The sequence below is a fragment of the Plectropomus leopardus genome, chromosome 20 (genome assembly GCF_008729295.1).
Source record: "Plectropomus leopardus isolate mb chromosome 20, YSFRI_Pleo_2.0, whole genome shotgun sequence".
NCBI classification, from domain to species: Eukaryota; Metazoa; Chordata; class Actinopteri; order Perciformes; family Serranidae; genus Plectropomus; species Plectropomus leopardus.
In genome coordinates, this window is record NC_056482.1 from 1,655,164 (window position 1) to 1,682,802 (window position 27,639).

The 27,639-nt window shown below is 40.2% G+C and overlaps 1 protein-coding gene across 2 annotated transcripts; it reads left to right on the plus strand.

Annotated features, from left to right (window-relative positions):
- Positions 1-471: 471 nt before the first annotated feature.
- LOC121960199 (3'-5' RNA helicase YTHDC2) lies at positions 472-27,590 on the plus strand. 2 transcript variants are annotated; one of them, XM_042509816.1, is made up of 25 exons: positions 472-570; positions 922-1,078; positions 1,654-1,758; positions 1,872-2,017; positions 2,869-3,004; positions 3,644-3,770; positions 4,278-4,343; positions 5,877-6,055; positions 6,213-6,309; positions 7,328-7,415; positions 7,752-7,832; positions 10,101-10,183; positions 10,279-10,384; positions 13,524-13,643; positions 13,790-14,062; positions 15,507-15,633; positions 16,655-16,854; positions 17,846-18,035; positions 18,613-18,686; positions 19,054-19,173; positions 21,285-21,427; positions 24,034-24,208; positions 24,940-25,146; positions 25,742-25,924; positions 27,513-27,590. In XM_042509816.1, the coding sequence occupies exons 1-25, from the start codon at positions 526-528 to the stop codon at positions 27,582-27,584; spliced, it is 3,300 nt and encodes a 1,099-aa protein (XP_042365750.1). In that variant the 5' UTR covers positions 472-525; the 3' UTR covers positions 27,585-27,590. The 2 variants fall into 2 exon arrangements, with proteins under 2 accessions (XP_042365750.1, XP_042365751.1); XM_042509817.1 differs by lacking the exon at positions 7,752-7,832.
- The last annotated feature ends 49 nt before the right edge of the window (positions 27,591-27,639 follow it).

A 27,639-nucleotide genomic window follows, 5' to 3' on the forward strand; every position in this document is an offset into this window, starting at 1 on the left:
TCTAATTCCCTGATTCAGTCTGTGTTTTCCACATCATGGAAATCAAAGGGCCCTTGTTCAGGAATAATTATTGGCTTAGAGGAAGGGGATATAGGTGGGACAGGGAGTCATGAGTCGTGCTAGTCTGGGATGGATGTACAAGTCAGGTTGGCTGAAAAGTGTGACAGATAGTTGTGTAAAAACAAAGAGCTTTTGAGAAAGAAGTTCAAATTCTTGCACTAAACGTGTTGTCATGTGTGATCAAAGCTTTGAGGATCCTTTAGGTCAAAGACAAATATCCCTTTCTTCCACAGATGAAGCCAATATTTCATGTTTAAAAAAGGTTCTTCGTAGGTGATGAGAGAAGCGTTTGAAGTGTGGCTCTGTTCCTAAACCCAAGTCAACTATCTCATTCTCCTGTCTTACATTTGGGAGATTGTGAAGCAATTTAGTTGCTCAATATGTACATTTTTCTTGTAACTGTTCAGGGTCTCCCCAAAGACACTTCTGACCTTTTGCACCAGTGGAGTGTTCCTCAGAACGTTGATGGCTGGAGATGCCAGCATGATAACTGTCACACATGTCATCGTGGTGAGTATCAACACTAACAGTAAACAGGACACCTTCACTCTGTAATCCCATTTTATGGAATACATCTGCATGAAGCTGGGCTTGTTCTTTGAAGAGCAACATCTGTCTGATAAGCAGTGTTTTGCTGCCCTCTCTGGTTGAAATATGTTTAAGCACACCCAGCAGTGACGTCAGCGGGTCCTGCAGCCCGCCAGTACATCACTGCTGCAAGCTTACATTGCATTTGTGCCTTATTTGTTTTTGCTGTCTTGCCAAAATGTCTTATTAAAAAAGTTTAATTAAAAAATATCACTGTTGTTTTGGACTCACTGAGAGAACACACCATGTTAAAGTGACTTGCTGTTTTGACAGGACGAGGTGCACGAGCGTGATGGTCTGACTGATTTCCTCCTCACTAAGATGCGGGATGTGCTTCAGACAATCCCCATGCTGAAGCTGATTCTCTCCAGTGCAGCTCTGGATATAGACCTGTTCCTTCAGTATTTTGGTTCCTGCCCCGTTATCCACCGTAAATCCTGCTTACTCAGTTCATACCAGCTGTTGCTGCTTTAAAACGTTTGATTCCTTAGTAGTGTTGTTTGCATGTTAGTTGGCTTCCACGTGACAGGTGGATAAGATGCAGTGAAAAGTCTAATTCTCACAATATAGAAACAGTACACTATATTTTATCTAATCCTATGTACCCAAACCAGCACCACAGACCTACACCACTCACATATTGAAGAGGAAAAATACACAAATCAACAACACAAACACACAACCATAAAACAGTCAAAAGCTGATGCATATTATTTGCTTACATTCTCTACTTTCAGTTGTTTTCTACAAATGTCAAGAAAGGTTGCCACATTGAATTTCAGAGCAGGCCCTTGGAAATAATATCTGAGATACTGTATTATCTCGTTAGTCCAATTAGAATGCAAATGGGGGAATACCACTATGTTGCACACATAAATACTCAATTTTTTGCTAATTTCAAATTGCTGATACCACAAGCATAATGTACCATTAAGTGGCACAAAGAGATAACTATGCAAAATGTAGTGCAAGCTTCATCTGTGTAGTTTTGTTTTCTACTTTTAGTCAAAGGAAGACAGTTTGAAGTGAAGGAACTCTTCCTGGAGGACATTCTGAGGCTGACAGGCTTTAACAAGGACATAAGGAAATACAAGGAAGACATACAGAGAAGTATGGCCTTGTCAATTTGTCCACTGAGTCAGACTGAATCAAAAAAATACATCACAGTGTTCCATCTGGTTTTGTGGTAATCTCTGCTGTGTATCACTTGCTCTGGTTCTCAGAGGAGAGGGAGCAGAAACATTTGACAGAGTGGTGTAAGGCAGTGGAGAACAGTAATGTTGAGGAGGGACAGGGAACCCTTGTGTCTGCCTCAGGCTGCCTCCAGGACAGCAGCTCCTTGGACAGAGTGGACAACACCTCCAGCAAGGTGGTAAACCAACACACTCAACACACACAATCACACAGACACACACCACTCTCTGTGCACTGCTTCAGTAGGTCTGATCAAGACCAGTATTTTAATGTTGAGCATCCCATCTTGTTATCGATGTATTTGCAAGATAATTGAACTGTGTGGCTTATTAGAATTGTGGCCTCTGCTATCTGACATAGCAGCACTGCTTGTTCGCTGTTGAAGCTTAATAAGCCTGCTATTATATCTTTTTTGAAATGTAATAATTTATTTTTATATTAGTGGGGCCTGCACAATAATGCTGTCTCTACTGTAAAAACCCAGTTTACTCCACTTGTTACAATTTACTCTACAATGCAAATAAAGTGTTGACATTATATCTGCATAATTATATAGATACAAAAATTACCTCCCTATACCCATCAGTGTTGAAACACAAAGATAATTTTACCCTTTTAAACCAGGATGGATGTCAGTTTTCTTGTTCTTCATTCAGATGCCTTTCACAAGCTGTTGAACTCATTGAAACTTGAGAAAATTGGTTTAATCTCTTTTAAAAACATGGGGGAAATGGTAGGGAGGTAGTTACAGATCCAAACTGACATCTATTTAAAATGACACTAGACATTAAACACTGTTGTTACATTTTGTGCCAGTTTTGCTTCATAGTGCCAGTAAAATCACACACTGATGCAACACTATGTCGCCATTGTTTTGTTGATTTTATTGTACTTTTTTCTAAGAAAAAGAAAAAGTGAATCCATCATAATAGCAGATCTTCTTTATTGTAGTTATATGGGATCTTTCTTTAAAAATGGCTGTTGAATGTGCACCAGGTTGAGTCAGTGTCCAATTTTGTGTTCCAGCATGAGAATGAGACAGAGCAGCTAGAGCTGTGGGTGCAGAGGGAGATGGACTCCAGCATCTCCAACGCTTTCCTCAACAAAGACGAGGATGCTTTCATTCGACTCTTCAACCTCATTCTCTATGAAAATGTTAACGGTATGACTCTCAGGGCTGAGCTCTCTCTCACTCACCTTTCCAGAATCATTCACTATACAACTTTGAAAAACTGGCATTTAAACACTATTAGAATGGTCACTGTCACTTTGCACATGTTACTATGGTGATCAAAATTCCAGCGGATAATGTACATGTAATAGAAGATGTGTGATTTCTTCAATGTGAAGGTGTGCCTTCATTTGTCAGGTATATGGATTACACAGTCCTGTCTGTTATATTATCCATCAGCAGTTTTCAGCTTACAAGATTACATATAAAGCATAGAGCATTTTATCCATATTGTACACTTTAAACTGTTGATAGTGCATAACTGCCCATAAAACCACAACTCTTTGAGGTGTTATGTGTATTTATAAATTTTGTACAGGCCTGCTGGCTGTTTTCTCCTGCTTCCAGTTTTTATGCTAAGCTATGCTAATCGTCTTCTGAGTCTTGCTTCATGTTTACCATACTTTCAAGAGAGTGGTCATCCCCAACATTTTAATTTTTCTCCTTTGACAGTGAATATTTTAGTGGTGGCCCTGTGCTGTCAGAACATAAATCATGGGTACAGATAATGAATGGATGTAAGATATGAAGGCGCTAGCTGTTTTTTCATACTTGTGTTCTTTTACCCAGTGGACTACAGGCACAGTGAGACAGGGGCCACGCCTCTGATGGTGGCAGCAGGCCGAGGGCTCTTCACTCAGCTGGAGCAGCTGCTCAGTATGGGGGCAGACATCAACATTAAGGCATCCAATGGATGGTAGGTCATCCACCATGTGATGTTACCAAGCTGATGCTATCTGAAGTCTCACAGTGATTCACTACTTCTTTCATTGTCTATAGAAATAGAGGAGGCATATATCACAGGCTTTTACTTGAGGGATTTGTTCACACCTCCAGGCGACTTCACAATATTGCAAATAATGTAGCTGTACAAGCTGCAAATTTATTCCTCAAGCCACTACATTTTCCACTCTTAAAGCCATACCTGTCACATGGTTTTGTTTTATATATCCTTTATTTAACCAGGTAAAAGACTCATTGAGATTTAAATCTCAATATCTCTTTTCGAAGAGTGACCTGGCCAAGAGAGCAGCTTAAAACAAGGTTACAACAATAAATACAGACAGACAAATACAACTATCACACAATACAAAGAGCGAGCACAATCTCCAGTTAAAATGTGAAATGTGCAATATTTCTTCAGGCTGTTGAGCTCATTTGAATACTTCAAATTTATTAAGTGACTGTTTTTATCTCATTTCAGGACAGCCTTAGACTTTGCCGAACACTTCGAGCAGACAGCTGCGATAGATCTTCTTAAATCATCCATGTGAGTAGAAATGTTTAACTCCATGCATTTAACTAAACTACTCAAACAACTATTGTGAAAAAGAGAAAAAGGAGTTTTTGGTTTGTTTGTGTAAAGAGATGTTGTGCTGTGAGCTTTTTTTTTTCTTTTTTTTTTTTTTTAGTAGCTCTTGCCATGCCAAGATTTAAACAGGGGTACAGCATTTTAAATTCTTTGTGCTTTAGCTATATGATAAAGTTGGATGACATGACGGCTTGGGTGGTATCATGGTATTACTGTATAGTATTTAGAAATCCCAAAGGTATGTTTTTCAATACCGTCATAAATACAGGCGCTCCTCTTTCTATTAAACTCATTGTATGTAGTGCACAGCATGCACCAATAGAGCTCAGTGTCCAGTCTCTACTGGTGGAACAGGCAGCTGAGCTGAAAGACACAGTGACACCTAGTGGTGGAGGGAGAAGTTACAGGACTGTAAGCAGCCGGCAGCCAGCAGGCAGAGAGTGACCGTGGACAACATGTCTTTTTACATCTTACTTGGTGAATTAAGGATTTATTTGGACCAAAATGAAGCTGGTGATTTGTGGAACAGCGGACTTACTAACAAGATTACTAACAAGAGTAACCAAGATGGTTTGTTTCTGTTGAATTTGAATTAAGTGTGTTTTATGATGAGGTAACGAGACAATTAAGCCATGTCAGTTTTGTGTGACCGAGAGAATGTTGAATTCAAAATATGTACAGTTGTATTTCTATGTAAAATACATATGAGAGTATTACTTTTCTTTACATTTTTCTATTATGTATTTATTAATCTAAAAAGCTGAAAGTAAGTCGCGGGGAGGGGACTGTTAGTACCACACACTTACACTGTCATACACTCCAGTGAAAATTCACAAAGGTATGAAATATTACATACCACCCAAACCTAATGAGAGCTCCCTAAAAGTGAAGTGAAATAATCTAGATTGTCCCTGGTGGTTGGCTGCAGTACATGTTATAAACCCCACCCCCTCTATGTTTGTGAATGGGACATGGACCAAACTAAAAAGTTAATGTACACTTCAGATATCTTTTGAAGGGTTTGTTGTTCTGGTAAATTTGGTTTTAATGAGTGATTTGATACTATGAAAGGATGAGGGGGTTGAGGGTTACATTATGATTGACAGCTGTGTGGGCTAATCTGCACACGATGCTCCAGATTGGTTTTACAGGTGTATGGGTGGAAACTAAACACTGCAGAGATCACTTTGTGCTCCTACTCTGGCTCCAAATTACATCACCAAGATGGCGGGGGCCGTATGATTTTTGTACAGTGGGCGTAAGAGAAGATGTGTAGTCCATCTTGATATAAAGTCCATGGCTTTAACTCTAAGGTGTTAACGGTGTATTGAATAATGTTTAACCCTCTTCCCACCCCCGGTAGTTTATTTACAGTCCCTAAAAAAAGTATGTGTTAAGTAAAGGCTTATCTGTGTTTGAATGCTGTTTTATAATGTGATAAACTAATTGGACTCCTGATGAGCTCACATACGCGTTCCTGCTCCTGTGCAGTCCTTTGAAAAAGGGGAGCAGCCACGATGAGTCCACTGTGGTGCAGAGTGGCAGTGCAGAGATGAGCACTGAGGAGCAGGATCTGCTTAAATTGTACCACCACAGCTTCAACGATGAGTGGGTGGACCTGGACCTCATCATGGATGTGCTGCACAACATCTGCTCCACCACCTTTGACGGTGAGACTCACCATTGGATTTTAACAACTTATGATGTTCAACAATTATTTCACAAATTAATTCACTCTACCACGTTAACCTGTTTCCTATTCAACTTGACTTTAATCACAGATTTCAGGATTATTAGAATGTGAGTGTTTTATCTGTTGGTCTTCAGGTGCTGTTCTCATTTTTCTTCCTGGATACAGTGAGATAGTGGCACTCAGGGACTGCATCCTGTATGACGATAAGAGATTCTCCACCCACTCTGAGAGGTGAAACATAAGCTACACATAAGAAGAAAGAAAGACATTTTATCATCATGCAATATCTATAACATGAATTCTTAAAATACATTATAACAAATGAATTACCACCTTGCATGTGTATGCATGCACAAACCAGTTTGCAGTTACAGTTTACATCTATGTCTGTCCAGACTTATATGTTGCCATGACCTTGAATGTGCAAATGCTGCAAAGAACCCTTAAATTGTAAAACAGGGATATCTCACACATGGCAGCACAGAAGATCTCAATATTAGTGTAGCCAATTCAGTATCCGATCAAATGTCTTCCCTACATTTCATGAGTTATGCCATTAAATAATGGTCAAAAAATGTGTTTGCAGAACATTCAGATGTTGCAGTGAAGTTGACCTTTGACCTTTTGGATATCAGAGGTCACCAGTTCATAAATGGCATATGAATTGTTGAGTTATGGCCAAAAAAACAAAAACGGTTTATGAGTTCACAGTGACCTTGACCTTTGACCACCAAATTGTAATGTCCATCCTTGAGTCCGAGTGGAAGTTTGTGCCAAATTTGGAGAAATTCCTGCAAAGTTTTCTTAAGACATACTGGTTCATGAGAATGAGATTGACAAAGGCTCAGTGACTTTAACCTTTGATCACCAAATTGTAATGTCTTCATGCTTTAGTCCAAGTGAATGTTTGTGTCACAGTGACATTGACCTTTGACCCTTGACCACCAAATTCCCTCAAATGCCCTGGATGTGTTCTTGAGGTATCACAACATTAGAATGAGATGAAAAACCTGAAAACATAATGCCAATGCTGAGGCATAAAGATACTATATCTACAGATGTAGACTCACTCCTGGATCTATCTTGCCTTAACCAACACACATATGTATCATTTTCTTTTAACATGTCCTTATTTTGTGAGCGTCTTTTTGTGCCATTTGGTCAGTTGATAGTGCAGAGCATAGTATAACACAGCAGTGTATTGCATTGAGTGTCTGTGACAGTCTGACAGTGGGTTGTTGTCTCTCAGGTACCAGGTGTTCACTCTCCATTCAGACATGCAGACTCTGGATCAGAAGAAAGCCATGAAGCCCTCTCCTCATGGTGTCCGCAAGATAGTGAGTCTGATCTAACACAACTCACTCAAAGATATTTTTTGCTGTTTAAGGTCAACACAAGTCAGCAGCATCTTGACGCACACTCTAACTGGTTAACTGTCCAATTTCTCAACATCAACTCTAGTCAATTTTCACTCCAAATTCCAACATTGGAAGAACATAGTCCACATTGAACTTTGTTGACTACTTCCGTCTATATGACACATCCTGCCAATTGACTTGGGCAAATAGCTGGTTACTGATGACCAGTGTAGTTTTACAGTTTTGTTTGTGTTTTTACAGAAAATATATCCTCTATCAAACTAGATAATAAGTGGTCTTGTTTTTCCCTTTTAGATCCTGTCTACAAACATTGCTGAGACGAGCATCACCATCAATGACGTGGTGTTTGTCATTGATTCAGGAAAGGTCAAAGAGGTAGAGTTACTGCTGAGGAGTTGCACTTACATGCAAGAGTAACATGAAGTCAAACCCAAGATAGAATTTCAATTTAATTCAATTCAGTTCAGTTCAATTCAATTTTAATAATGAAGCCCATTATCACAAAATACAGCATGCCTCAGAGGGCTTTACAGTATACTACACCCCTCTGCCCTTAGACCCTCACATCACATCGTCGGAAAAACTCCCCCAAAAAAACCTTTAACGGGGGGTGGGGGGGGAATGGTAGAAACCTCATGAAGAGCGACTGAGAAGGGATCTCTCTTTGGGGATGGACAGATGTGCAATAGATGTCAGAAATAACAATTAAATTGCAGTAATGACAAAGAGAAAAGAGAAAGAGAGAGGGAGAGAGGGGGGAGAGAAGCACAGCAATACTGGTAACAATAGCATATCATATAACAATAGTGATAGACGTAAAATTACTAAATGCCATCTATGATAGCATGTGATGTTACATGCAAATATCGTAGGTGTTGATAAGAGTCCCATGTGTATATTAATAGTGGAGGCATGACGCATAGTAATGGCAGTAGAAGGCATTGTTGAAGAGGATCACAGCATCTGCGCAACCAAGGCCCACAACACAGGCGCAGCCTCAGACAGGACCACAGCATCAGCACAGCCATCACCACGATCGAGGCGCAGCCAAGGTTGCAGCTAAGAGCTGGTAAAACTACAAAACAAGGGAGCATGAATGCTCCGGAGAGGCAACCAAGTTAATGTAATGCAGTAAAAACACAAGAGCGTTTGCAGATGGAGGGAGCAAGAGAGGGAAAATGGAGCTCAGTGTAACCTAGAAAGTCTTCTGGCAGACTAAACCTATGTCAGCCTAACTAGGGGCTGGTCAAGGCAACCTGAGCCCTAATTATAAGCTTTATCAAAGATGAAGGTCTTAAGCCGACCCTTAAAAGTGGAGACGGTGGCTGCCTCCCTGACTGAACCTGGAGGATGGTTCCATAAAATAATAGCATGGTAACTGAAGGCTCTGGTTCCTATCCTACATTTGGAGACTTTGGGAACCACAAGCAACCCTGCATTTTCAGAGCGCAGTGCTCTTGAGGCTTGGTAGGGAACTATGAGCTGCGACAGATAGGACAGAGCCTGTCCATTCAGAGCTTTGTAGGTAAGGAGAAGAATTTTAAATTAAATTCTGTATTTTACATGGAGTCAGTGCAAAGAAACTAAAACAGGAGAAATGTGATCCCTTTTGATCCTGTTAGTACACATGTAGCAGCGTTCTGCACCAGTTTGAGAGACTTCAGGGACTTGTAGGGGCAACCAGATAATAGGGAGTTTCAGTAATCCAGCCTTGAAGTAACAAATTTGTGCACTAATTTTTCAACGTCTTTTTGAGACAGGATATGTCTAATTTTTGCCATGTTACACAAGTGAAAGAAAGCAGTCCTTGAAGCTTGTTTTAGATGGGAGGGAAAAGATAAATATTGATTGTATAGACGTATTGTATAAGTTGGTCCTTACAGTTGTGCTAGAGGCCAAGGCAATGCCATCTAAAGAAATTTTATCCTTAGAATAGGAGTTTCTGAGGAGTTCGGGGCCAAGAACAATAACTTCAGTTTTGTCTGAATTTAACATCAGGAAATTGCGGCTCACCCAGGTCTGAAGGCATGCTTGTAGTCTAGAAACTGATCAGTTTCATCTGGCTTCATAGATAGATACAGTTGCGTATCATCCACATAACAATGGAAATTTATAGTTATTTCTTAAAAACATTTTTTGGGGGGCATTTTTGCCTTTAATCGATAGGACAGCACAAGTGTGAAATGGAGAAAGAGAGAGGAAATGACATGCAGCAAAGGGCCGATGCCGGAGTCTAAGCCGGGGCCGCTGCGGCGAGGACACAGCCTCTATACATGGGGCGCCTGCTCTATCCACTGAGCCACCAGGCACCCCACAGAGTTATCTCTGATAATGTTGCATATGGGAAGCGTATATAAAGTGAAAAGGATTGGTCCAAGCACAGAACCTTGTTGTACCCCGAAGCAGACCCGCAGGCATGGAGGATTGATCAATAATATGAACAAATTGGGAACAATCTGATAAGTATGATTTAAACCAGCTTAGTGCCGATCCTTTAAGGTCAATCAAGTGTTCCAGTCTGTGCAGTAAGATTTTATGGTCAATGGTGTCAAACTCGGCACTGAGATCTAATAGGATTAATACAGAGACCAGTCCTCAGTTTCACGCTCAGTAAATAACTCTTAAATGTTTTTCCTGTCGTAGAAGTCTTTCGATACTCTCACTCATGTCTCCATGTTAAAGACTGTTTGGATCTCAAAAGCCAGCGCTCTGCAAAGGAAGGGAAGGTAACATCAATACTGTCCATGTTCTGACATTTTAAGCACCTCAAAAGATGTTGAATCTTGATGTTGAGTCTGCTGTATGTGTGACCTGTCCACAGAGCTGGCCGCTGCAGACCAGGGATATGCTTTCACCTCTTCAGTCGACTCAGGTTCAAGAGCATGCAGGAATTTCAGGTTCCACAGCTGCTGCGGATGCCTCTGCAGGTAGACACACACACACATGTGCGCACACACAAACACACACACACACACACACACCTCAGTTTCATCCTACATCAAGCAAGTCATTTGTTTTTCTGAAAGACTGACTTTGCAGTTTCACACACAAAATAAATCAATTCTGCTTTTTTAAATATATACACAGAATGTGCACAAAGTGACAAGAACAACAGCATCAAAAGCAAAATTGTGCTTGGTCTGGGAAGTATAGAGAAAATCAAATATCACTATATTTGTCACCAAATATTTCTGTGTCAGTATTGTGCCAATATTGTATGGTTGACTCAAGGTGCTTTCGCCAAATATTTACACAGTGAGTACTATACTATGATGTTGATTTAATGTTAATATATGGTCCAGCCCTATAGGAAACCAGTACATTTTTACACAGGTTTTAATATTTTTGGGAGATTTCAAAAAGCATGTTTGTATTTTGCTAATCATGAGGCTTGGCCACCTCCAACACCATCTATCTGCCACACTTAAAAATAAAAGATACTGTTCTGCTGACTGACTGGCATCTTATAACATTACACTGCAGTATTTACTGAGCTGTAAAATACACTGAGGAGGTCACAGAGAAGGTTTGACTGAAGTCCATTTCTCTTTTTAAAGTTAAAATCCTGGACTCAGGCAACACACATTCATGTCAACAAAGGTATAGCTTGCATATGACGATAGGTAGTTTGTTTGTCTAGATTGTTGAGAAGACTGCTGAAGCTTCATACTGTGTTACCTTTAGCTGACTGTAGGGACTTATGTGGTACTGCACTTTGTTGATCTTATCTTCCATCTCTTCCACTGGAGTCACTTTAGAAAAGATGTTTCATGGCCAGTATAACACTTTTTTCAAACATATTTTTATGGGTTTTTGAAAACATACAAACTGACACACAGCATAGCGAAAGGACAACAGTAAAAATAAAATGAACTCATCCACTAATTGTTATACATATGTGCACATGAACACATACAGACACAAACACATACAGAACCTTTAAAGGAACATGCAGCTGCACAAAATAAAGGCCCATCTAAGGGCTCGTACCTTTGTGATTAACTACAAAAACATGCAAGAAGGTAGATAAATGTGACTTGTGATTTTCACAAAATTATCAGAAGAGCCATTCAATGTAAATTTCTGTTTCTCAAGTTTGAGTTGCTGTATCACCTCCCTCAGTCACTGAGTCCAGCTTGGCAGGCGAGAGTTCTTCCACTGGTGAAGGATCAATCGCCAAGCTAATGAAGTAACAAAGTTTACAATTTTAAGTTTGCTTCCTGACAAATTCTTATTTTCCTCCCCTGCAAGACCAAAAATTGCTATTAATTGATCTGGATGAATTATCATCTGACAGTGTTTTGAATGTTCGGCTCCAATAAAGGGACAGGTTAGGACAGAGCCAGAATGAGTGTGCCAGGGAGGCAGGTGACAGTTTGTACTTGTCACAAGTGGAATCGATATGTGGGAACATTTTAGAGAGTTTGACTTTGGAGTACAGTATAATGCTTTTTTTGTTGCAATTGTATGTTCTTGATTTTGAACATATTTTTCAGTATTTTGTAATATCAAAAATATCGTTATCACAAAAATACCCTGAAATATTGATATTATTTCCTGTCCATATCGATCACCTCTAATAAATAAATATTTAGCTGAAGCTTTATTACTTGGCTTGCTAATTGTGATTTGTATGCAGTAGCTAACAGAGAGTGATACAGAGACAGAGGCCTCCAGTCATCATTTTGAAAGACCAGCACAGAGCAGACTACAAACTGGTCGCTAAGAGCGCACTCTTTTGTGTTTGCACAAGACGCCAAACTAGAGGAGCTAATTCATCCTGTGCATTAATGGGGCAGCCTGGGCTCAGAGGTGGAGCGGGTCGTTCTTTGTCTGGAGGGTCAGTGGTTTGATCCCGGGTTCCTCCACTCATCACATCAAACTGATGATCGGAGTGTCTGTGTGTGAATGGTTACTGAGTAGCACCTGGCACCCTATATAGTAGCCTCAGCCACCAGTGTGTGTGAATACTATAAAACTTCAAATATAGGCCTACTCCCAATTCGACACCCAGTCCCTTTTACTAGTCCGGTGTAGCTTCACATTTTGACAAATGAAGTCCTGTCTCAGTTAGAGGTTCGGTTGCTATGCAAGTCATTTCTATAGAAGTTCTTTGGATGTATAAAACTGGGTTGATGGCTACCAGCATCCAAATATAAATGTTTGACTTTTGTCAATATGGACATGCACTGTAAGCTTAGTAAGATTCTCTACAATGCCATCATTCAGTTATTTTTACTGAAGACATAAGCACCAAAAAAGAAGTCATACTGGCAGAGTAAACGAGAGACGCAAAAAAAGAGGTTTAATGAAACAATTTGACTGGAATTCCATCTTTGCTGAGCAACAGTTTTATGGTATGTGAGTGAATTTATTATGAAAGCTGTTTAAATGATTGGAAGAGTAGAGTCACGCTATACAAGTGCATTCCTTTATTACCTCTTTTATTACCTCCTTTACGTATTTCCAACCGTTTTTGTGCATTTCACATTCCTGAAATCCTTGATGCTGCACATATGTCAGTATCACATTTTGCAGTATGATGTGACAGTTAACAACATAAATCTTCCTCACTTGAAAGTCAGCACACAATAGGAAGTAATAGAACAATGACTGCTGTCACTATCAGGACTTTTCTTTAGCTTCTATTTTGTTGTTTTCTGTTTTTTTCAAAATATGCATACAAAATGTCCTTATGAACAAACATGCATATACATTCTTAAGTGCAAAGAGCATTTACACATGCATACTTAGTAAGAGAACAGACAGATAAACAAGCAAAAAAATAAAATAAAAAGAAAGAAAAAATGAAACAAAAGAAAGATAAAAGAAAATTATAGAAATGAAATTTAAAAAATGATGTCAAAGATGTCATTACAGTTAATGCTGTGTTATCAAGAATCAGTCATGGATTTATTTTATTTAAATGGTCAGGACTTCCTATTTTTTAAGGATTCTTATTGAATTTAAGTCAATCTTGATGAGCATCAACACAATGCTACTCAAAATGCAGAAGGCTTAATAATAGCCTGTAATAGTGATTAAAGGTCATGTTGTGTGTTTAAGGAATTGTGTCTGCAAACCAAACTGCTGGCCCCGTCCTCCTGTCCAGTCGCTAAGTTCTTGTCCAAAGCTCCACAGCCTCCTGCTGCACATGCCATCAAGAATGCTGTGCAAATGTTAAAGGTAACAAGTCTTGCTATATACCTCACTTAATACCGATCTGTTACTGAAGCCACTATACACACAGAAAAGCCTCCACATGCACATCCATCATTCCAGCAAGTCAAAGTCATTGGGTTTCTATTGATTCTCATCACCTTTTCCTTCAGACAATCGATGCGATGGACCAGTATGAAGACCTGACTGATCTGGGCTACCACCTGGCTGATCTACCTATTGAGCCCCACCTGGGCAAGATGGTGCTGTGTGCTGTGGTGCTCAAGTGTCTGGACCCCATTCTAACCATTGCCTGTACGCTGGCATATCGCGACCCTTTCATCCTTCCTGCCGAGGGCTCGCAGAAAAAAGCTGCTCTGCTTTGCCGCAAACGCTTCACTTCCTTGACCTTCAGTGACCACATGGCCCTGCTCAGAGCCTTCCAGGTAGGGGAGTGACACATAACAAGTGCTTGATTTTAGGGGAGATGTAAGGCGGTGCTCCAAACTTGGGTATTAAGACTTTCAAGTAATCACAATAATTTGGAGAGGTCATAAAATGAGTAACAAGTTAGGAAAGAAGGAAAGAGACAGTATTAATCAAGGTAATTTTAGATTGTTTCTGACTTTTCTTAAAACTTTCACTTTTTCTCCTGTGAAATACATGCCAGTTTAACCCCTTCAGTTCTCTAAAACTGTGAAAATGAAACATGTCTGAATGGTTGTTTTCTGCACATCAGCAGATTATTTTTCTACCCAAAACAGAATGGGCTGGTGGAAAAATGAGCAGTAGGGTCTTTTTTTTTTTTTTTAGAGAAAGTTTTTCCCCAATTCTGGTGAGGAGCCTGACAGCAGCAGGTAGTCAGCACTGGAAGGCTTCAGATCACTCACAGTAGGAGTCAAGCTAAAAATAGTGGGATGCAAAGGCTCAGACACTCCAAACCAACATCAGAGAACTCGCAAAACCCGACTGCTGCATCGCCGCATGTTGCTGTGTCTCGGTTAAAAAGTTGTAAATGAACACACCAAACTGACAGCCAACCAGCACGATGACTCAGCATTGACCTATGGCCAACTGTTGGCTTGGTGTGTCAGGGTCATTAATGCTCAACATAAGATACGTATCTGGAGACTTCGGTCTGTAATCTGCGCTCATTTTTCCTGAGTTTGACCACATTTCCTGAAAACGTTCGCATACAGATTAAACGGAGCTGTAGCACAGGAGATTGTGCAGGCAGTGTAGTGTAGTTTGAGCGAGATGATGAAGACATTGAAAAATGGCGAAATAGAACAAATCAGTAATATAGTTAAAATAATCGTCCCTCCACATGTCATGTATATAATGGCTGCCCACACCTCCACCATTTATATAGCTGCCTCTGTTAAAAGGTACATTATTACGTCCTCCTCCACAGTCGCCTCATTTGTTGTTGTGTGAAACTTTTGACTCTGCTCTCTAGTGCCATCTATTGGTTGTGTCTTTGAAGCGGACACATCTATTTTGTTTTGTAAAGGGAGTATACTGTAAATGAGCCTAAAGAGCGTTTTCAAAACACAATTTATTTCAGCTCTAAAGGGGACACTTTAGGGAGCAAACCTCTGTGACTGTGTGAACAAATGCTCTGCAATTCATCTGCATAAAGCAAAATGAGATTACCATCAAATAGTCTCTTAGTATGACATGAGAAACACTGTCCCATGGTCAACACATTTAGATAGCACTTAATAAAGAAAGAAAAATGGAAATCTATTTTGTTGTCACTTCAAGAAATGACAGAGAAATAAAGCTGAAGCAGTAGGAAGGGATTTTATGGTTCTGGTAAAGTAATGATTTTTGTTCTCAGAGTAACATGTGACAGTTTCTCTTCATGTTTGTCCCATGTGCTGACAGGCATGGCAGAAGGCCCGCAGTGATGGCTGGGAGAAATCTTTCTGTGAGAAGAACTTCCTGTCCAAGGCAACCATGTACATGATACTGGGCATGAGGACACAGCTGCTGGGACAGCTCCGTGCCATTGGTCAGGTCCACTTTCATGTCCTTGAGACTGTATTTTGCTCTCCACCAAGTGTGTGTGGTATGACCCAACATCACCACACTGACTGTCATCTTTAATTGGCCTTTTGGCTTTCTTAGTGTCATTATCACATAAACCTTTAGGGCCTGCTTAAGTATTACACATACTCGGATAACTCTGCACACAAAATGCGCTTTTCAAAATCAAGCTTTAAAAACATTTTATACACCAATATAACTTCTTGTTTCATTGATTTAATTTTGTAGGCAACATCAGTCCTAATCATAAATATCAAATATTCATTAGGTTTCAGAATTTGAACCCTTTAAATGCCAGATTTTTGTTTTTAGATGAAAAGAATAAACAAAAAATGAATTATCTTCAGTATACTACATGCCAAGTTTTTGTTTTCTTTTTTGTTGATGACAACCTGGAATATGTCAATGATTAGCAGCAACATTGACTGTGACATTGTACCTAGTGGAAATAGCATGTATTTTCTCCATATGCCAAATATGGTATAAAATGACATCATCAGGTAGAAAATGGAAAAAAATGAAGAATTTCAAGTCAAAAGCCCAGAAAGACACTCAGAAATAACACAATACATGTTTTTATGCTTCAATGGCTTTAGGATCAAAAATGTCAGTTTAAATGGGTTTCAATGGAGCATTTTTTGCACTTTAGTTTCCACGGTGTATTTTAGACTTTTTGTGGGAGCTGAGCAGGAAATTCCAATATTAAACAAAAATACACAAAATGCCAAAATGTATGCCTTATGCATGAACACAGCCAAACTTGGGGAAATGGGGAATGAAAAGTGTGTAAAATGAGCTAAACAGCCCCTAAGGGTTAATATCAAAGCCACAACAACAGTCCCTCAGAATTGGTCCTGTAATATAACAGTGAAAAAAATAAAGTCTGTACTGGCTAAGATTAACACCTGATCAGGACATTTGTAATTTTAGTCGTGTTTGGTGAATGAATAAAGATAAGAATTAGAAATGGTCTGTTTGTCTCTCAGGGTTCGTGCGAGCCCGTGGGGGCAGTGACATCCGTGATGTGAATCAGAACTCGGAGAACTGGGCTGTGGTGAAGGCAGCCCTGGTGGCTGGCATGTATCCAAACATGGTCCATATCAACCAGGAGAACTCCCTGCTCTCTAGTCACAGGAAGAAGAAGGTCCACTTTCATCCCACATCAATCCTGAGCCAGCTCAAGGAGGTAGGACAACAAATCACTGACTTGATACTTGATATGGGATTCTGTCTTTACATCGTGGTCTTATCACTAGAGGGGTTTTAACTCACCTTCTGTCCACTGAGCACTGCCCAGGGGACTCAGATCTTTACAGGCCATGCAGAATACATGTCTGCACTGTAGTTATCACATGTATCATGAACCCATATGTGGTAAAAATCTTTTTCTGCACAGAAAGAGAGGACACAGATATTTACAGTTTGCATCATCCATTCATTCAGTTGTTCAGTTCCATCTGGCAGACAAAACAAAAAACAACGCTGGTTGTAACTCTTAGCTCTGAGTCAGACTTTACACCCAGGAGACTTCAGACAGTTGGTGCACTCAGCTCTGATGACCAAACTACCTTATTTTTAAAGTCTTCCACACTGTCATGTGCTCCACTCTGAGCGTCACTCTTCAGGCAGTGCATGCGTGAAACCTGGAGCTGCAGCAGAATGACACCATGGGAATAAGAAAATAAAGAAATAAAAACAAAGAACAACATATATTTGACTTGTCATTTTGTTTTTGTTTCCTTATTTATTTGGTTTTTCCTCTCAAGCGGATGATGAGAAAACAAATGTCTTTTTTAAATATTTGGTTTATACAGAAAAAAAAATAAATGATACTCTCGCTAATTTTTTTTGTTTTTTAGTTTGCCAAATGGAATTGAATGAAAGGATGATACACAGACCATATACATTTCAGCATATATGTTTTGTCTTTACTTTTTTGAAAAACCACAATGACACAGGTTTGTCCACCTTCCATGTGAAGAGGTGGGTGAAGCCACGCAGCTAGTGAGTCATAGAAGAGAGAACCACATGTAAACATGGATCCCTGGTCCCAGATACTTAATATTGAGTGACTTGGACTTGATCATGGGCAAAAATTACTTTAACTAGACATCCCAAGTGATTAAGTTAGAAGGCAGAAGGTTGTAGTTATGTGACTATGTGTGTTTGCTGTTTAGTTCAGCCCAGCCAAATCTGCCCAGGCCCTTCCCACAGACTGGTTGATCTATGATGAGATGAGCCAAGGTCACAGGATGGCCAGCGTCCGCTGTTGCTCCCTGGTGACTCCCATCACTGTGGCCATATTTGCAGGGTGTGCCAAACTGCCCAGCCCTGCCCTGCAGGAGCCCGCTGTACACAACGCTAATGGTAAACTATTTGAATTTCCATCATTTAACATGTTAGCAATGTGGGCTAAGTGTGGCGATGTTGCGCTCTCAGTTCAAAACTCTTGTACACGGCAAGGTATTTTGCCTGTTGTCCAGATTGCCATGAATCTGCCATCATGGTTCCTAACGATACAGAGATTCTGTCCACAAATGATACTCTGAGAATTGAACTGGGTGTAAATCAAGTCATCCCAACACTGTCCAGGTACTTGAGCATTTTCTCCCAGGCTCTGGCCTGACTTGAGTCTGTCAAACATTGCCTCCTCCCCTAACACTGAGAGTCTTTCGCCATTCCAAAACCTCTCTGAGGCCAGCTGAAGGAGACATGCTCGTCCCACTTTCCTTAACTCTTGACTTCTTGACATTGTTAAAATCACGTCAAACAATGTACTTGATGTGATATTTTACATTGTTTTGCAAACATTTGAAGACATTTAATCTTTTAAGTTTCATAGTGTTTAACAAAGCTCTCTTCCTGCTGAGTGTTTTCTGACAGAAGTGTTTTCAGAAGCTTGCCTGTGCAGATTCAGTCTTGGTCTCCTTGTTGTTTCCTTCAGACAGTGACAGTGAGCCAGAGGATCTGGCTGAATTGAGGCTTGATGACTGGCTCACCTTCAAACTGGACAGAGAGGTGAGGAAACATTGTTATCAACACTGACCTTTCAACCTTTTGAAACTTAGTTTATGAATTTCAATGGGATTTTTTCCCCTAAGATGTATTTTGTTTTATGTCAGAGGTTCCCAAACTTTTTCTATGTTGTTGTATGTAATAACTTAATCACTGATTTTTGGGAAATAGAAAATAGCAAAATGTTTAGTTCACTGGATCATAGCTCAGCTTCACAGTTGAGGATTCTCACTGGCAGGCTAAGAGGGAGTTTCAGCCGATATGAGCCTGCTCTTAGCTGGTGTTGATGCTGTTTATCTGATAGTTTGTATTAAGTCTTTTTTAAACTTGCATACTGTCTCATATCTCATGTTGTGTGCAATGTTGTCAGACTGCAGGACTGGTGTTTGAACTTAGGCAGAAGTGGCAAAGTCTGTTCATCAAGAGGATCCGTTGTCCTTCAAAGCCGTGGTCTCAACAAGACGAGGCCATTATCCGTACCCTGGTCTCTGTACGTCACTTTCTCTTTTCTTCCTCAAAGTTTCACTTGGTTTTACAGGAAGGAACAACAACATAAAGGAAACAGAGCAACAGCAGTGTGTGCAGGTTTCAAATATCTGATGATGAGCCTCAGACAAGTTGTCATCCTCCTCTTCATTTTAGTGTATTTTGGCTGTGTGTAATTCTACTATATTCACACTGGTTGATATATGTGTGTAAAAATGCAGTCAGACATTAAAAAGGTGCGTATTTTATTGTTTTATCTGTAGTGCTGGGAACTGTAATGAAACTTTGAAAAAACACAAACAACAAAAAACACATTATCTTCTTGAAGCTTTTAAAAATTTCTCAAGAAACCTTTCTTTGCCCCTGCCAGACTATACTTGGCAAATATCTGCCTTCCTCAACTTCTGGTCATGTAACAGATCTATCAAATTATATGTTTAATAATTTGCACAGCATCAGCTCAATCACTCCAACAATTCCACAAGAAAATTGATGTAGAATCTTGACTTATTTAAATTCTACATTAATTTACTGTACTTGTACATCAGAAAAAAACAATAAGTAAAATCTGTGTAATGCAAGAATGGCGCAAAACTCTGTAAAGGAATATTTCAGATTTTTTGAAGTGGGGATGTAGAGGTCACATATCCAAAGTTAGTGTATTGCATACAGTAGATTTAAGTTGACACGCCCCAGTTTGGAGAAGCAGGCTGGACATGGAAACTGTGGAGGGGTCAGCAACAAAATGTATTACAGCCACCTAAAAAAACAATATCAGTTTTAAGTGAATGCTATATTAGGAATTTTTTAGACTCCTTTACCTTTTTGTCAGAAAGTGATTTCCAACGGGAAAATGAAGCCGTTATATCGCTCTCTTCAAAGCCAGACTCCATTGAGAAAAACAGTGATTTAACATCACTGAACACAGGAGCTTCTGGCATACTGCTGCATCAAACAGTGAGATTGTTTGTGTTATTGTGTGACTTTGGCTTTTAAAAGGTTTAGTTCAGATTCACCAAAGTCACACAACAACACACTGACTGATGGAGGCAGCAGTAGACCAGCAGCTCCTGTGTTCAGCAAGCTAAAATGAAGATGTGGTATTGAAGCAGTGAACAGCTTCTCTGTTAGAACAGGCTGTCTGACAAAAGGGTAAATACAGCATACATTTACACTGATGTTAATATTTTAAGTTGGCTAATGTATGATTTGTTGCTGACCCCTCCACAGCAGTACATTACTCAGCTTCCATGTTGGACTTTAGCCTGCTTCTCCAAACTGAGGGTGTGCCGACTGACATCTGCTATATGTTAGATACTGTCTATGGATCAGTAGCCCCTACAACCCCACTTGAATTTAGTGACAAATTGAAAATTTGGTCACTATTCAGAATTTACAGTAAAGAAACTGGCTATTGTTTATTTCTGACTTATAATCCAAAATTTCAGGCAAAAACCAAAACTAAAGTACTGTTGCTGATCACAACTATGATCTCTGTGCTCTTTGTAAAGCCAAACTAATTTCTCTCGTGTTATTAAAGGTCTAAAAATTGAGAGCCAATTCTTGAACAGGTCTATCTTTTCCACCGTCTGTCAGTGAAAATGGATCGATCATGTGTGGACTTGACATGGGAATGTACAGTATGCTCAACAGTTACCACATGAGGAGGCTTTGCTGCTGCGGCTTGTGTTTCATCCATGTGCTTAACTTTGCACAATATTTCCATGATGCATGATGCCACATTATATTTGTTGATGTGTACGCTTACTTCATGAGCAGCCTGGACATGGTTTAGGTGGCTGGATATGTATGAGAGCTATGATCAGACCCAAAAAAAGTCAGGCCTGACCTGATCCTTCAGCATTCCTTAATGTTTTCATTCGTTATGATGGTAGCATAGCTCATACTTTATTCATGACATTACACAGATTATAAGGTCTGCATTTAAAGAGAAAAACACACTGGGATTCAAGCCTAACAGAATGTTGAGAAACGATGAATGAATGAGAATCAGGATCTCATGTCTGTATCTATAATGTACTGCTCTAGCTTGTGTTTGCAGAACAGACAGCAGGCAGCAGGTTAATGACTGGAGCTCTATCTGCTGTCTCTCAGGTTCTTGCAGCAGAGGAGCAGGAAGCAGGCCTGCAGCAGCCCACAGGGGTTGGCCAGAGGCCCCGGCCTATGTCATCAGAGGATGGGCCCCAGGCTTTTGTGAAGAACTCCAAGCACAGCCCCCAGCCACACACCAATGACAAGTATAAAGTAGTCTCTAAAACATTCACATTGCATTCTCACAGTACTGGTATCTCTAACTTTGATACAATACCTTGATGTCAGAAGTTGACATCAAAGGCATACAAGGTTTTTTTTTTTTAAGATAAATATAACAAGGCTATAACTAGACATGAGGGACTTGTTTTTGGTTAGTAGCAGAGAGCAGCTGTTTGACTGCCCAGAAGCAGGTTTTGCTGCCCGTAATAGTCTTTCCTTTGCCTCATCAGAAACAAATCAGTCTTATTTGGAAATTGCTAAATTCTGATGTATTTCTATTAAACCATCCTTTTAAGAAATAAGGAGCAAAAGACTAAATCATTTATTTTGCTGCACTCCAAGGCTTCTCAGAAGTGAGATAGGTCTTAGAGTCTCAGATAAAATACAGAGTTGAGGCTTGAATTTTATCACTAAGACAAATTTAGACATTTTAAGATCATAAAATAGAATCAGGCTGGGACAAGAGGAGGGCTATTTCTCAGGAAATGAATTTAAAAAGTCAGAATAGTTTTGAAATACTGTCAAAATGTTTTCTTTCTTCTGGGTGTAGGAAACATTAATAGCAGGAGAGAGCATGAAACAAAGCTGGTACCATTATCAGTACTGCAGAACATGAGTACTAAAATAGTTTCAAATATTCAGAACCAATATGTATTGATACATGAATATTTTTTCATTGCAGTGTGATGTATTGTGGTGCTTAAAGATATCACTGTTCTCCCAGGAAGTGATCTGTGAGGATAAAAAAATCATCTCCACTTCCCTTATTTAGTGTCTGGTTCTGCTGTTAAAATGTGACACAGCCTGACACAGCAGCACCTCTAATCCCTCTAGTTTTCTGTCTCTACAGTAATGGTTTGACAGATGTGTGCTCCACTGTTTGACATGAGGGGTGTGGAGGGAATGTCAGATGATCTTTATGATGTTTAAGAGTTTGCGTGTCATTCTACTCTCCACCTCCAACCTATGGGGCTATTCTGCAAGAACAGACAATCCATTAAGCCTAACATTTCACAAATTGAAACTAAATACAAAATATGCCCAACGAAAACACACCAATTCCTGTTTATTGCAAGAAGTTTTTACGCTCGCAAGAGGTGGTATTATAGGGGATAGGAAAATACCATATTTGGCCAAACTGCAATGGAAACAGTTTTTTGGCTCTTCTAGGTCACATGATACTATGACTATGTGCTTGTCAGTAAGAACTGGTTCCCTCATGATGCAGCAGGAGCTACAAGAGGTGTTATTGCATCACATACACTTCAAACGCTAAGTGGATCATCTGGAAGTTTTGAATCCTCAATTCCTCTGTGAAATCGTGGACTATAACCTCCCAGAAATCCCTCATATATGGCCACTCCCACGTTTAAGGGGCTCGCCTTTAAATTATGGTGGCTGCAATAGAAATAAAGCTGCTAATGTTTTGAGCATCCATTGCCATGCTTTTTGGAATGATATGATATGAGACCAGAGGAGAAGTCGCAGAACATCACTCAGTGGAAACACAGTCATCTCGCAATTGTGTTTTATCCACATTTCGAAAATACCGCATTTGTTTTGCACAAATCTGTAATGGAAACCCGACCACTGGCTCTGATGCTGCTGCCTCATCAGGACCTCTGTAATCAGCCTCAGTGTTGCCCCTTCAGCCTAGCCTGTTGTCCAGGTGAACTCCAACATATCTGTATTCCTCCAGAACCTCGACACCCTCTTCAAGACTCCCTTGAAATCTTTACTAAACTTCAGGCACCATAGTTTGAGTTTCCTGGAAGACCAGATGTCTCTATACTTTTAATGCCATCCACTACCTGCTTTCTCAACCCTCAGATCTGAACCTCATCACATTTAGGCTGCTCTTCCTGTTCCACTCCACACTGCAGTCCTCCATCTCTGTTACACAGAGATGCCACTGTACTGCAGTAAAGATCTGCCATTACACCATCTTTGCTTTTTCACACTGAACCAAACAACGCACATATAATGCTACTGCAGTATGGGATTTTTAGATAGAATGCTGGCGTTCTGGAAGAAAAAGTAGCATAACATGTAACACAACAGCATCAGAGTCAAGTGCTCGTGTGCCTGTAGTTACTAGTGTAGTGCCTAGTAGTGCCTACTACACTGGCTGTCCATTTTACATAGATATGGATTTGGCTCTGTTACTGCCTTCACTACTGGTTTTAGCAAGTCAAGTCCGTCCTTCATTCAGTTTTTGTATCCTTTATTCAGAACACTGAACAGTGGTGCAGCATTTCCATCTTAAATAAGCTGAGTAAAAGGAGCCTTTACAGAGGCTAAACACTGATCAAACAAACGCTGCACAAGCATTTGTAATGAATCAGACTAGATCAGAAAACAGAAGGACAGCTTACTGTCCTTACTAAACTTGAAATATTAAGCAGGATGAATCAGACATACAGGCCTGCCTGTAGTACAAGCCTGCCTGATATGAAGACCTGCCTCTCTCTGCAGTTAGGTAAATAAAAGCCTAGGCAGGCGTTTGGGAACGTGGAATAATCAGTCATGGTATATTTTAATGTTTCACTTTATATTCATACTAATGCTACATTATACTGACTTCCATCAGGTCCTGTAGGATGCCAGCAGCACAGACTGTGCTCCAAAGGAATGGCCACAGCAGAGATGAAGCCTCACTGCCCAGAAATCAGCTCCGTGATGAGCCTCACTCCTCCAGTAACGCGTCCTGCTCTTTGACCTTGGACAGTCCCTTGGACAGCCCCTGTCCGTCGTCCTCAGGAAAGGTACTCACTGTCTGCTCCTGTTCCATTTGCTTTTGTTTGCTCTTTTGTGATCTTTTAGAGCCAAACTTGCAGAACTCAGCACAGAGCTGACGCTTGGTGGCCTGAGACGATGTGGGTATTTGAAACAGAGAGTAAAACACAGGGTGCTCCCATGAAAAATAAGAAATGGTGGCTTCTTTCCATTCCCTGCGGAAGTCAACCACTTGATGTATTGTAATACTGCTGTTATTGCAGTCCTCTGCTTTCATCAAGTCTAGAGTTTCTTTCAGTTATAGGGGAATAAGTCTTCTCATTTGTGCTCAGCATGTTTGAAATGCCCAGCTACGTCCCATCGTTATCAACGGTTTTTTTTTTTACCCCTTTACGGCACTTTAGTCAAAGTTGATGAGTTTTTATGCCTCCTTGCTGGCAAAAGCCGTGGCTGGAAGCATTATGTTTTGGGGCTCTCAGTCTATCCCTTTGTTGGTCCATCCATACCATTCTTGTGAATATGATATCTCAAAAACACTTGGACACAAACATCCATTTAGACCTGACAATGAACTAAATAAAATTTGGCAGCACAAGGTCCAGGACACTGATCTCTCAAAACATTTTTTTGGCCATAATTCAAGAATCCATATGCTAATTGTGACAGAATATCAAACAAATGTCCAATAGACATTTGTGATTGATTGAAGTTCTCTGCCCAGTAAGCTCTACTGTTGCTTTCCTCATGGTGTCCCCAGCAGATCTCAAAGCCACTGTCCTCTCAGTCAGTCTTTTCATCAGCGCGCTACTTCATCATGAAGAGCAGCAACATCAGGAACATTGACATCTCTCAGCAGAAAGGGATCTGGTCCACCACACCGAACAATGAGAGCAAACTCACCAGAGCCTTCCTGGAGAATAACCTCATCATCCTCATCTTCTCTGTTCAGGGCTCTGGACACTTCCAGGTGACACTGACAGATGGAAAAAATACACTCTACATGGAGTTCAGTTTCTGTTACAACACATGGAAGATAAAACATCACTCATAGCTTAACAAATGACATGTATTATTGATACTTTTTCTCACTCACCATTGGTTTCTGGCAGTTACTGCATCCCCCGACAGAACAGCATGGCTGAGTTTCAGCCTGCATGCACATTTTCTCAGTCTAACATTGTCGAAACAGAGCCACTAATGTTGCCGTAGAGAAATCGGTGGACAAAGATGCCTGTCCAGGCAGATATGTCCTGTTTACTAAGTATTTCTTCTCACAGTTGTTTACCTGTGTCATGTTCTTTGTTTGTTGATAAAAAAAGAAATTCCAAATATTTCCACCCTGCTGACTGATTTAACTTTTTTCAATAATGTTATTGCCATCATCTTTCTATTGATTGCTTGCTGTTATCTGCTCACTGCTATTTAACGCTGACACAGAATTTCAAATAATGCGCATCAAAAGAGGATGATATAGATTGATGTTGATCAGGATGTTACATCCCTATTGAATAAGGATATATAGAATACATAGTAAAGTAATATGTTAGGGTTTTTTCCCATAGGGCTATGCTCACATGACCTCCATCATCGGTCAGGAGAGCTGCCAGGACTGGGCCTTCATGGGACTCGGAGGGGTTTTCAATGTAGAGTGGATCCACAAAGAGAGTATTCCCTTCCAGTGCACTCAACACATCCTCAACCCATGGAATGACAACAAGAAGGTCCAGATTAGCAGGGACGGACAGGTGAGAGGACGGAGCACTGAGTCTGCTTCAAAAGTTGGATTTCTATACATTATGTATTTTTCTCACCCTGTGACTACCTGCTACTTTAAAAATGTAGTGTACTGTGTTCCTAATGAGCCAGAGTTCACTAAACAGAGGACTTTACTGGTCTACAGTAACCAGCAGGCCTATGGTGGCAAGGCAAAAACTTAACATGATTTAGCTTAAAGAGATGGCTTTTTATCGTGATTTCTTTTCCTCTCTCTTCAGCAGGGCTCTGATGTACTAGCTCAGCTGAAAGTAAAACTAAATTCCCTGCAGGCATCCATTCCGTTTGCTACTGAATTTCATTTTAAAGATGATTTTTCTTTTCTTTATGTGTGGTCCTTTTTGGAGCGAGCTGACAGTTTGTCTGACATCAGGCAGCACTGCAGCGTGTCTCCCTCTCTTCTTGCGCTGTGTGCAGTCAGTCAGGAGGTGAGGGGCAGGCAGCAGGACACTGCTTGCAGCCGGAGCAGCAGACCAGTAGTACTCCTGTGGTTATTCTCACGCTTTGCTCTGAAACTTTATCTGGATGGGAAATTTTGGAAGAACGATAAAGCGGTACATTAGTGTAAGCACCATGACTCTGATGCCATTCAAATGTTTTGTTGAAGAGTTCATACAGTTCTGCCTAAAAATAATGTTATAAGTAACCACTGAAAAACATTGGACATTGCGCACAAAGACATTGGTCTCAATATTTCATTAAAAGTTACATATGAAAAGAATTTTGTGCTTCAAGTAAAGTCCTTGAATTTCATGTTGTAATGTCTGCATGAACTGTGGTAATACTGACTGCCTGTCCCAATCGCTAGTAATGTAAAGTATGTTATGTTTGTATGTTTGTATGTTACATTTAATTACTTTTTGATAATTTTTTCTAACAAATGTTTTAAACAGGTCAACAAAACTGAAAAGACCTAAAGACATAAGTGCATAAATGTTGCACTCAAATTTGTCACAGTGGCTTTGCTGACCTGCACTTTTAAAAATCTGCCAAAAGAAGACATTCCTGCTCAGTAACAAGAAGTAAAGCTTGTTTTATGCAACGTATAAACTTTTCACTGAAGAGTTGTTGTTTTTTTCAGATCCAAACCCTTTGTAATCACCAACATTTTATTAGCAGTGGTAATTACATGGTATTTTTTTCAGTGACTATAACTGATTACATTTGTTTTGTAACTTAATTACTGTAACTAGTTACTCCTAAGCACTGAATACTGAATACGGTTGCTGGTTGCGCATCTCAGCATCCTCAAACAACCTGCCTCTTCAAAGCTGGCACTGAGTGGACATGAGAAGCACCCAGTGCAGAAACCTTCTAGTGTTCTTGTTGTTGGCAAGGAAGTGAACAGGGACCAATGCGTTTACCCTAGCAACAGAAAGACAATAATTTGGTCTGTAGAGGGTTTGGCAACATTACTGAGAGTTTGCATTGCAAACTGTCAAGATGGCATTCAGCTGGTCAGGAGCAAATATTCCAGGTTGGTAGTGTTGTGTTTTGCTCATGGACAGTGCACCTCCTTTGCTCATTTGAAACTTTCTCATCTCTTCTGGTCTCCTGCAGGAGTTGGAGCCCCAGGCAGGCAGCCAGCTGCTGGCACTGTGGGAGAGAAACACGGGGACCCAGCTTCAATAAGAGTGGGCAGCAGAACACTGCTCTGACGTGTGATGCTTCTGTTTGGCCATAAGCA

Bases quoted from the DNA above. Each gene is read 5' to 3' on its own strand.
- LOC121960199 (XM_042509816.1), top strand. From the start codon at position 526: ATGGCTGGAGATGCCAGCATGATAACTGTCACACATGTCATCGTG. The intron at 19,174-21,284 runs GTACGTCACTTT...GCTGTCTCTCAG, and splicing joins TTATCCGTACCCTGGTCTCT to GTTCTTGCAGCAGAGGAGCA. The intron at 24,209-24,939 runs GTACTCACTGTC...TGTCCCCAGCAG, and splicing joins GTCCGTCGTCCTCAGGAAAG to ATCTCAAAGCCACTGTCCTC.